The 12,424-nt window shown below is 40.8% G+C and overlaps 1 protein-coding gene across 43 annotated transcripts in view; it reads left to right on the forward strand.

Moving 5' to 3' along the window:
* The window catches only part of ABI3BP (ABI family member 3 binding protein), a 141,603-nt gene that overhangs the window by 20,910 nt on the left and 108,269 nt on the right, over window positions 1-12,424 (forward strand). For all 43 annotated transcript variants that reach the window (XM_081198906.1, XM_081198868.1, XM_081198867.1 and 40 more), the window contains exon 2: window positions 8,831-9,010. In XM_081198906.1, the coding sequence (XP_081055032.1) occupies window positions 8,831-9,010 (180 nt within the window). The remainder of the gene's footprint in view (window positions 1-8,830; window positions 9,011-12,424) is intronic.

Genomic DNA, 12,424 nt, shown 5'->3' on the forward strand with positions numbered 1-12,424 from the left:
CCTGCTGTTGCTCTGCCTTTTTTGTTTAAGACAGCCCAACACGTTCTTGTCTAGCTTCCTACTGGTGTGCCCTAAGCCTTCCACAACAGAAGACTTGGACTACATGCAGCAGCCAATGAACTAAATCAGCTATCACACCCCCATTGCTCGTACTGAAGTCAAGCAGAAAGAGAGTGGTACTTTGGGCCCAAAAACTATTGCGTGCTTCTTGTCCTTTAGAGCATATTGTGGAAAAGCCATTGCAAAGACATCACCCTATATTACTACAAATAATACTACTATAAGTAAAAAGCTGGAAATGGCAAATGGCAGGAGCAGTTTCCTCTTTGACTGTGGCAACAAGAGGAGTCCTCCAGCAACAAGGAGGTACAGGTATTGTGGCTTCTGTTTGCTGGACTTGTTCCACAGCTGTTGTCTCTGCTTGTGGCTCCATGGGTATACACTTATCATTGTAAACAAAGCTCATAGCATAATATCTGATAAGAGAAGGAATGGTGTGTGAGGTAGAAAAGAATGCCACACACTCATTCCCAGTATGCACTTTGGTGATGTGTATCTGCAAAAATGCAGATATGTTTTGAAAGATTTTAAGAGAAGAGAGCTCTTGCATCAGTTTATAACATTAGGTTTGCAGCTTCGTTACTAGATTCCAAGTTGGAACAGGATCATTTTCCATCACCTAGGTAAACAATCCTTAAATAAATTCTAACAGTGCTAGTAATATAAAGTTACCCGCCATGTAGAAAACATGGAAAGAGTTAGCCTGAAGACTTGCTTCTGCTATAGACTGTGCCTTCCTTTATCCATTTAATTGTGTTCTTGCAGGCCAGAAAGTAATGAACCATTTTCAGGGTATAGTTGAATGAAGCCACCAACCTGTCTTTTCCCAGCATTTGATTGGTTGCAAGAATGGAGTTCTTCAGTTGGGTCCTGGGTTCTCATCCTAATATTCAGAAAACTGCCGGTGCTAACTTAATTACTGTGACTATCCTATACTGAGGTTTCAAGTAAGTAACTGAAATTTACTGTAGTGCATTAAATTGAATCCAGATTTATAAAACGCCTTATGTTTTCAGTTACATATAAAACGAGAAAAAATGGCACAATTCAGGCTGTTAATATCCATAATTAGATAACTATTTGTCATCCATGTTTCAGTGATGAGGTATGTACTAATTATAGCAAATAAGTCTTCAGCAGTTGTTAATATCTATTTAAATACAAGGCCAAAAATGTCAAGTGGGGAATTGTACGCAGACTATTAATATTTTATTTACTAATGGATTTTGAGCCTGCCTTTCAAGGCATAATGGTCCTAAGGTGGCTCACAAAATTAAAGCAGCATAAAACAATGAAATGCTCAATAACTCCATCAAAATCTAAACTCTAAAAACAACAGCAATTTAAAAACCCAACATGCCACATGTCTTTCTTTCAAAAAGAAGACAGAAATAAAAGCCTCTTTCAGAGTTTACTTAAAGGCCAATGCAGAATGGGCCATGTATTCCTTTCTAGGGTAATAAATCCTTACATGTGGGAGCACCAGCAGAAAGGCTCTGGAAGCCACCCACATAATGGACCTTACTGTTGTGCTGGAGAACAAAGCCCAGGAGGCTGGATTTGAGACCTAGGCTAACTCATATGTACAGTACATTCAGATAACCTGCTGTCAAACTGCCGGGCTTAAGACCAACACTTAAAATGGGAATGGAAATAAATAGGCAGTTATTGCAGGTGGTAGGGTGGCCAATTTAACATTTCCAAAAAAAGAGGAAAACATCACCAGAAAAAGGACAGATTTGCATAAAATGCACATATTCTAATACATATGCACAGGTGCAAATCTAGAAATAATTATGACAGAAGAACAATACCAGGGAAGGCTGTGACCAGGTGATCTGTATGCCTGCTCAATCTGCTCTCCATGTGCTACCTGCAGATAAGCAACAACAAATCTACTTCTTAGGATTCTTTATCATTCTCTCTTTCCCATCAGCTCATCCCAGAGAGGCAGTGGAAATTCCTAACAGGTGTTTGGAGACAGTTTTGGGATGGATGAAGGCAAACAAACAAACTGAATCATAATCCTGGTAACACAGTACAGAATTAGTAGCGCTCTTCAGATATTATAGCCATGCAGTGGGGAGGTGGGGTGTCACCAGCTGTAGCCCTGGCCTCAGTTACACATGCTCCTATCACATCCAGACTGAAATATTGTAATGTGTTCTACACAGGGTTGTCTTTAAAGATGGTTTAGGAACGTCAAGTGGTACAGATTGCACTTGCTATGTTTATGCTATGTGAAGAGTGGCTTGGTCCAAGTCTGTTTTAAAGATAAAGAATCCTACGAAGTAGATTTGTTGTTGCTTATTTGCAAGTGCAATCTGTACCACTTGACGTTCCTAAACCATCTTTAAAGACAACCCTGTGTAGAACACATTACAATATTTCAGTCTGGATGTGATAGGAGCATGTGTAACTGAGGCCAGGGCTACAACTGGTGACACCCCACCTCCCCACTGCATGGCTATAATATCTGAAGAGCGCTACTAATTCTGTACTGTGTTACCAGGATTATGATTCAGTTTGTTTGTTTGCCTTCATCCATCCCAAAACTGTCTCCAAATACCTGTTAGGAATTTCCACTGCCTCTCTGGGATGAGCTGATGGGAAAGAGAGAAGGAGCTATACATTCAAGAAGGATCTCAAGTTGACTTTGAGCTGGCTCATGAAAATGTTAAAAAGCATAGAGGCTATGAGGTGGACCTGAGGTCCTGCAGCCCTTCTTTCTAGGTTTATCCCTCCAGAAAGAACCAGTCACCATAACACCTCCAAGTGTCATCTTGGAGAGAGACTCCAGAAGTAAACCATGGTTAATGGTTTCAAAAGCCACTGAGAGGTCATTAGAACCCAACAAGGTTGCACTTCCCCCAACATGGATGGTCCACCAGAGTAGTTTCTGTCTCAAAACCAGAGCAAAATCTAGGTTCATCCTCTCCCCAGTTCTGAATCGGATGCTTGGCCATCTCCCCTGAAAAACAGGTGGTTGAAGAAGTCCATTTTTGAACCTCACAAGACTGAGTCTGATATCTCAGTGTTCAGTAGCCATATCTAGACCCTTTCTCTCCTATTTGGTAAGTTCAGGGTTTTTAGTTTTTGGTTTTAACTTGAAATGTAGGATTGTGTCCTGGATACACTTCTGAGATTTCATTGTAGCAGCTCTGTTTTTAAAGGAGATTACAAACTAAGAGAAAGCCAAACTGTGGAGTTAAACTGCCTCACTTTGTTCAGTCTGTTAAACAGATAGCATCATTTACTGATTTGGTGTGTGGTGTTAATTTCTTTCATACTCAGCTGTACAATAGGGATCTTCGGAGAAAAGGCAGAAGAGGAAAAATGCAGAAAGCCCCAAATCTTAACTACAACATGAACTTTAACATGCTAATTTCAGCTATGATCATGGGAATTGTACAGATGGACTGGAAGTGATATACAAAGTGCAGATGTCCCTTTTGTTCATCTGGCTCTTCGATGACGAGGTAGTCACAGCTGGACAAAATTCCCCAATAATTTCTTTTCAGTGATTGCAGGCCAGCCCCGTTAAAATGAGTGGGAGTTTTGCCATTGACCTCAATAAGATGTGGATTGAACTTTGCATGTTTTTGAAGAAATGTGTCTTGGCAATAATATTTTTTTCCAGCGGGTGATCAGCTACTTGATTTCACATTCAGGTGCAAAGGAAATGCAGGCAGGCCTAGGATAATATAAAGCTGAGCACATAGTCTGGATTGAGTTAATTGGAACTTCAACTCAAAGAGCAAAGCAGCTTATAGTATATTATTATTAATTAATAAAGGTATTAATAACAATATTTTTATTACTATAAATTACCTTGGTCCTCCTGATGGACAAGGGGCAGCAAACAGAATGAGTCCTGCTAAGACTGAGATTCTGCAGGCAGGCACTTCCCAGATCTAGGGGTTAGGGAATTCACTAGTTCCGGATAGGGTTGCACACCCCTTGAAACATACGTTATGTAGTTTGGGAGTGCTCCTGGATCAATCTCTGTCACCAGGGGCTCTGGTGACATCTGTCACAATGAACACCTATTATCAGCTTAGGATGACATGCCAACTATACCCTTTCATTGACAAGGATAGCTTAGCCATTCATGCATTGGGACAATTCTGCCTATGAAACCACACCCTACAGAATATTGTAGGGCAGTGACCCCAAACAGACATTTTCTGCTGTTGCCCCTCTACTGTAGAATGCCCTTCTCTATCATTAATGAACCATCATTTGCTTCAGATGGTTTGGGAAGACTTATCTTTTGGCCTAGGCTTACCCTGACCCATAAGATTCGACCCTGTTTTGCATGTTTGGATCCTCTCAATTTGTTTTATTTGTTTTTATATGCTTTTTATGGGTTGTTAGACCGCTGTTTTATTGGTGCAAATTAGGTGAGTTCATTTTTAAATGTGAACTGAATTGGAAGTTGTACGTGCAGACCACCTGGTTACAGTCTCCCACACTATGTTTTTGTATTTATATTTAAATTGCCATTGTTTCTTAGTTTGCATCAATACATCTACATTATGCAATCAGTGCCCTTTTTTTTGGTGAAGCATTTTCCTCTTTTCGGCAATAAAAAATAAGTGACCAGCCTATAAAGAACGAAAATTATTCTTTAGCAGAAATCCTGCTTTAACACCATGTTCAACTGATTTAAAGTGGTTAAGTAATGACTTAGACCTGTATCAGATTTGTCCACTGGAGTTTTTTAAAAAATAAAAATAAACATTAACCAGCTAGTATGAATTAGTTATTTCTCTCTGGGTCATCTTGACATAACTGTAAAGTTCAAAAGCAGAAGTCTGAGGAAAGCAAGGAATCTGACATAATTTAAGACACAATATTTGGGGACATGCCAGAAGTGGAACCAAATGCCTTATACAGTATCCTTAGAAAGCTTTCTATTGACTCTGTGTGACTGTGTGCCTGAAAGGGGAGTAGGTGCCAATAAAATCCTAATACAGCAAAATTATCACCTTTTAAAAGCAGGCTATAAGACCTAAAGTGATTGCTACCTTAGAAATGTTTTTAGCCCTTCTGCAAGGTAAAGCAGGTTATTCCAATTGGTACCTTATTCAATTTACTTATTCAAAACATTTATAACTCTCCCTTCATCAAAACTAACACCAGGGCAGGGCATATCATGCTACAACTACAGTGGATGGAGCTTTAAAGGGAAACTATGTGAAGCTGTGAGAGAATAAAGAAATGAGGAAATAGAATGACCAATGAGCAAAAGGAGAGCTAAACTGGGAGCTGTCCGACTTTCCAATCGGAAGCCAGGAAGTTTTGCAATAGGAGGAAAAAGCCACTGGTGAACACTGTCCTTGGCTGGAGGACTATTAAAAGGCAGGAAAGGGCAGAGAGTGTGTCTGTTCTTATTTAAAGTACAACTCAGATGAAGACTAAGGAGTTCTAGAATGGAAGGAGAACTAAGCAAATGATGCAAACTCACCTGGCAGAGAAAGTACTTTAGTGGGGCCTTCCTATACTTACCTGTGCCCTGATGTCCCCAAAAAAGAGAGAACTGTAAAAGAAGGAAGAGTGGAACTTGCCTGACTCTTACATTTCACTGCATATGTCAGGTGGTTGGGTTGCCTTTACACTCTTTTTGGGAACTTCCTTGGAGCTTCTGACTGGCCAGATGTGGAAACAGAATGCTGGATTAGACTCCTGGCTCTGACCCAGATGTTCTCTGATTTGTCCTGGTTCCCTAAGGAATTTTCTGCTGTAGCTCTTCAGATTGCAGGTGTGCAGCTGTTATGTTTTTGAATGGTTCTATGTTAAAAAATAAAATAAAATAAAATCTCCCTGCTTTATAATAAATTTAGCATATTGGGAAGAGAGTTACACCAAACCTCTCAGATGTATTATTTACTTTACTACATGAAGGGAATTTTTACTTGGGGTAGTAGTCAAAATTTAACTCCTTTTGTGTAATATGAAGTGCTGCATTGCAGAATCCTGCCACTTCAATACAGCACTTCATTCTGGCTGTATTCACCCCCATAGTTTATTCCATTTCCCCATTTCCTAACAGTTAATATCTGCATTATATGTGAGCTTTCACATGATGTAAAAACCGCTTTCAGAAAACTAAAGGACTACATAACATGTTTAAGTCTGGTATCCCTTTAATTTGATTTCAGATAAAAGTCTGTTTGCGCCTTAAAATGAAGGTGCACATTTATAATGCATATGCTACACATGTCAAAGAAAACGCATAATGAAGAGTTGTGCTGAACAATGAGAGCACACTGGCTTGGACTTGGCACTTAAGGATTTCAGTGTGATGACTATACCGCTGTTGGCAAGCACAGTGACATTTTGACATAGATTGAATTATACCTGTTTTATGACAAGAGCATTTTCTAGACGAGTAACTGTGACTACCTGTCATTTTGTTAATAGCAAGCAGACTCCAATGATTTGTAGGGTGTATGTGATAGCATATTTTAATTAGCGTGACTGTTTATGTAAGCACTAGCTAAGATGGGGTAATGTTACTAAGAATTACAGCATTGGCTCTGGACAGGGTAATGTGTCAGGATGAGGAATCTGGTCACTGTAATGCTATTGTGGTTGTTTATCAGTCCAGTTTTGATGCCACGAAGCCTCTGTTGCAGTAGTGAAAATATAGCATACTAACACTGTTTGAAACCCACTGGTATTTTGTTTTACTATACTTCGCATTTTGTTAAATATACAATTTCCCTGGGTTTGTTTTTATTGACCGTACATCACTTCAAGCACCCAAATGGTGGGAAATATGAGTAATAAGTGGATATATAGCAAAGAACTCAAAGAGAAAACTGGCAAAGCTTAAAAACTATCAAGATCAGGCTATGGCTAACACTTAACTACAGTTGGCAAACACAACGGAATGATTGCTCCCCACATCAAGTGGGGGGCCTTTGGGTGGTCAGGCGCAGCCCCCCGGATCCCATGCGGCTCCAGGTAGTTTGGGCTGGCTTCGCCCCCCCCAGGCTGGATACCTGGAGGTCTCAGCCTACCTCAGCCAATCACCCAATCCTGCCTGGAGGCGTTGCTCCCCAGGTAGGCGGAAGGACTGCCCTGCCTACACAACAGAGGGTGGATCTTACCTGTGACTCGTCAGTTGGATCTTCTCCCACCCTGCCCTCCCTCAGTGAAGCCTTCTTTTACAGGTTAACCTCTTCTCCACAGGTACGCAGGCGCTGCTACATCATGGTCACTGTTGAAGGGCCAGAAAGGAATTTTCCTGCATTGGCAGGTTTTCCCTTCCCCGTAGCAAAACGTCACAACTTTGGCAGTTTCAGGCCTTGGGCGGAATCCTTTAGTCTATCTTCCCTAAATTGGGGGGGCGTGAAGCAGTGACCCCACACCCCCCTTGCGACGGTGATCCCAGGGTTCCCCATTAAAGGGGTCTTGAAGGGAGGCATTGGCCATACACCAAGTGGTTGTAATTGCTCTCCCCTGCGAAGGCAGCAAAATGGGGGGCGGGCTCTCTGCTTGAACATATGTTCTCCAGAGCCAGCCCAATCCCCCACACATTCTGGATAACCCTGATGTCCCCGAGATCCCCAGCTGGAGACTGGTAAGGATAAACACCCAATGCCTGAGCCAAGGTCTCCCTATATCTGAAACTTAATAAAGTTGTGGCCAATTTTAATCCCACAGCACGTTGTCTTGAGTCATTGTTCCACTCGGGAGCCACCTGGGGTTGGGGGGGACTCTGCCTGTCCACGCAATGACCTACTGCTCTTTTTAATTTCTCGACTGTTCACACCGAGTAGACTTAACATAAAGGACAAACAGAATTGGGCCTTTCTTAAATAAATTTTAAAGAGAAGTAATATTCTATCATTTGCAATATCTATCATATGAACATTACAGGAATGGCTACTAGTGGTATGCTACTGGCTAGTGTATGATGACTATTGTGGTATGCTACTGAATACTGCAGGAGAGGAGAGTGCTGTTGTGCCGGGGCCCTGCTTATGGGTTTCCCACAGGCATCTGATTGGCCACTTTGAGAACAGGTTGCTGGACGACATGGGCCATTGGCATGATCCAGCGGGCTCTTCTTATGTTCTTAATGGGACCCACTCTATCCTTTCTCAGAGCACATCACTGTGGCACCATAACAAGATTATTGTAAACGGTTGTGATGCGACGGTGAAATCACTGAAGACTTTTGGGAAATTACTGCAAACGGCTTCCTGTAGACTGGCTTTCATGTGATTGCAGCTGCCGCTTTGCAAATGTTTGCTTGCTTTACAAATGTATTATCCACTTCACAGTGTAAGACATAATACAAATAAGATAAAATACAAAAAGTTACAAACTCTAGAAACAATTAAGACTATTCGTACGGACTCTAAAGGCACCATCCCTGTAAACGGACAATTAATATTTCATAAATGACAGGGGTCACACCTCAGAGAAAGCCTTCTTAAGTAAAGCAGTAGGCATCTAAACATTATGATGCAGGATGCCTTTCTAATTTCATCTGGCCATTGATTCCAGAAAGCTGTAGCTGCAATACCAAAAGCCTGATTTCTAGCACAAACTAGGTGCACCTGTGGGGCATGTGGTACTCTCAGCTGTGCCACATCTGTTGCTACATGATGCCACTCTGAAGCATCTGTTGAGACAGCATTGGGTACCACACATTTATGCTGTTGAAAGCATGTCCTATATGTATGCTGAAAAGTTTGTTCTGCTTGAGTTGGTAACATCCCATACTTTTCTGCTTTCTCTCCTCCAACCTCAGTTAAGAGACAAAGCCTGAAAGTTCAGATCAATGCAACTGGTGATGCAGTGTGCATGAGATACATTCGACCCAGTCCAAGCACCAAACTGGAAGGCTTCATCTTGGGGTACGGCAGCAGCTTCTTCTCTAACCAGTATATTCCTCTGCCATCAGACGGGAAATCTTACATAACCGAAGTTGGTAAGCCAATGTCCAGATCTGAATCTTGGAGAGATGGTTGTGGCGTCTGAAATTGTATTTACTTGTGGTCTGGATGGGGATACCCGAGGCTTAAAACCAAAGGAAATATCGAATTTCAACAGTGGCAAACACGTCTGTATTTTCTGAATTGTTTGTTATTTTGTTCCCTTCTTTGCAATTTTCAGTTACTGACATTTTCCAGAGGCACTGAATATGTAAATGAAAGAGGCTAATTTGACACAAATGCAATTGAAATGTTGAACAGGCAATCCAAACAGATCTTTAATATAAGCACTGCATGTTAGCCAGTTACTTGTTGATTTGTAGCTAAAGCTGTGGGTCTTAGCACCATAATCCTTAAGAAGTGAATCTAAGCTTTTAGATCATCATTCATTACTATTAAGTCAGCTTGCATATTCTTTGTTTCACTGTTCACGGATCTCTTACTTCAATATTAATTCTAATGTGGAATGAAATATCGCCCTCCAAATTTTGTTGAACTACAACTCCTATCACCATTGGCCCTGCTGCCTGGGGTTGCTGGGAGTTGTAGTCCACATCTCCTAGCCTAGCATGCCTAGGAGATTGATGTACAGTAGTCAGAAGTGTTGTTGCTTGTTGTTGCTGAGACTCAGATCAGTGGGCAGTGATGACAATAGTCAATATTTGGGAGAAAGGCAAAGAATAACCTTATTTGCGGCATTTAGTACCTACAATTAGCACTATGTGAATTGAATATTATGAATAATAATTCTAGTTTGCTCCACGTACAGTGGTACCTCAGGTTAAGTACTTAATTTGTTCCGGAGGTCCGTTCTTAACCTGAAGCACCACTTTAAATAATGGGTCCTCCTGCTGCTGCTGCGCTGCTGGAGCCCGATTTCTGTTCTTATCCTGAAGCAAAGTTCTTAACCTGAAGCACTATTTCTGGGTTAGTGGAGCATGTAACCTGAAACGTATGTAACCTGAAGCGTATGTAACCCGAGGTACCACTGTATTAGTCTTGGGAGATGTGAATTAGCTCAGCTCATTTAAGCCTGTGGGCAAATAAAATTCTCCCTCCCTCTGTAGTTGCAACTCACAGGAACTGTGCATGTTGGCACATTGCCCTACTGCAAATATTCTTCAAAACATGTGATTAGTATTGAGGAGGGGGGTGGGCAGGCTTTAACCATGGGGACCAGGTGGGAATGGCCTTGTACTTCTGCCTCACATGTTAATCATATGGGCTGATAACCCAAATAGAGTTGTTAATCCTACTTGGTACAAGGTAAAGGTAAAAGACCCCTGACAGTTAAGTCCAGTCGCAAATGACTCTGGGGTTGCGGCGCTTATCTTGGTTTACTGGCCAAGGGAGCTGATGTTTGTCCACAGACAGTTTTTCCGGGTCATGTGGCTAGCATGACTAAGCCGCTTCTGGCAAAACCAGAGCAGCGCACGGAAGCACCGTTTACCTTCCCACTGGAGCGGTACCTATTTATCTACTTGCACTTTGATGTGCTTTCGAACTGCTAGGTTTACCACTAATTTGGAATTTTGTCTACTAACATCAATTTGGCTTTCAATTCTAGATGTTCTTACCTAAAGTGCTATAAATAGTGAATTTATTCATCAGAGGTCTTTTTAACAAAGGCATGATCCCTGCTGCTAGATGAAAGTGGAGCTGCTTGAAGCAGCTCTTGTTCTGGTTATTTTGTTCTGGTGCCTGCTAGGACTAGTTCACACATGGCATTTCTCTTACATGAAGATAATCTATGCAATGTGTGAAGGGGGGAGAGGAGAATTTTGTTTGGCCCACCTTTTTAAGCAAGCAGAAGTAATTTGCATAGTCCCAGACTAGTTTGAATATAATTATCATTTGGATTTTGCACATCTTTGAATCTGGCAATACAGTTTTCAGTAGAAGAAATATATCAAAATGTGGATTTTTAAGGTAACATAGAAATGCATGTATTGAGATAAAATAGGTATTCAAATGCAAATTTTGGTGGGGGGTGGAACAGATGTTTGAATGACCATATGCAAAACTGATACAGTCCAGAAATAGGCTGATCTGTCCTTCCCTAGTGAAGAACATACAAGTATTTATTTTGTTGCACTTAGATTTTGGGAAGGCAATTCAATCATTCATACATATGTAAAGTAACCTTGTGGCAGGAAAGTCTGTGACATCTTTATTCTAGGATAACCCCAGGAAGAACAAGGACATGCGTCAAGATCATTCCTAGGAGAAAAAAACAGAACATAAATTCAGAAATGCAAGACAACAAGAAAACAGGATAGTAAAATAAAGTACTGACTTAATGAGGATATTAAAATGGTTGTAAGATGGGCCAAAACAATTTGGAAGCTCCTAAAGTTTATTTTACTTAACACATGGCTTCCAAAAAGCAAATCTGTTTCTGGCTTAAAGATTCAGTTCATTTGGATAAGCTGCTTTGTGTCCATAGAAACAGGTACAGCTGAACAAAACTGATCACACCCTCTGTGAGGAAAACAGGCCTTTAATGGGAAAAAGATTATTTGACCATACTCTCACACTTGTGCATGGCCAATTACAAAAGTCATTGCTGTTATTTAGTTTGCACGTCAGACGCAAGAAGAGTAAATAAGCTAAGGAAACTCTGGTTGCTCTTATCAGTCCTCGTCTCAAGAAGAGAATTGTATTCTTGCCTATCAGGAATATGGTTAAAATCGACCAAAAAGTCAGAAATATGTACTTGGAATGCCTCCTGGAATAAGGGTGGATTTGCCACTCTTTTTAAAGATGTCATTTGACTCTTCATCACTTTTAGCTATACTATTGCAGTCCAATGCTGTTATTGCCTACTCAGAAGTAAGTCCCATTGAATTCAGTGGCAGTTATATTTCCAGCTAAGAGTGTATAGGATTGTAGCCTAAACTGATTAAGATATAACTTTTCAGGAACTATAATCTCTCTGTAGATAAAAGTGTTAATGTCATTGTGCTCCATTGGAGAGCTATAGTACTGGAGGCAAAGGCAAAGGCAAAGGCATCCATATTGTGAGGTGTACTCAACACCATTTCGTTCAGTGGATTTAAGAACACCTGACAGTGTTGGTTTGTATTTTCCATAATCCTTATAGCCTATCCAGTTGCCTTTAACAGAACATGTCAATTGTTTTCTCTACTAGGAATTACAAAAACGGAGAGAAACTACATATACAGTTCAGCAGCCGACTCACATTTGCTTAAAACTATTGCTGTTAAAACAGATTCATGGAACAGTGAAAATTCAAAACAAAAGATTAAAAATAAAATTACACAAAGAGTTTGGAATGAAAAGCTGTATACTCCCTAACCTAGCCAGACACAACAAAGCACGTTGATGACCTTCACAAAGTGCTTTGTTCTGCTTCAGTTATAGAGTTTGTGTGGCCATGCTTCACTAAG

The sequence above is a fragment of the Podarcis bocagei genome (assembly GCF_964188305.1).
Source record: "Podarcis bocagei genome assembly, chromosome: 6".
NCBI lineage: Eukaryota > Metazoa > Chordata > Lepidosauria > Squamata > Lacertidae > Podarcis > Podarcis bocagei.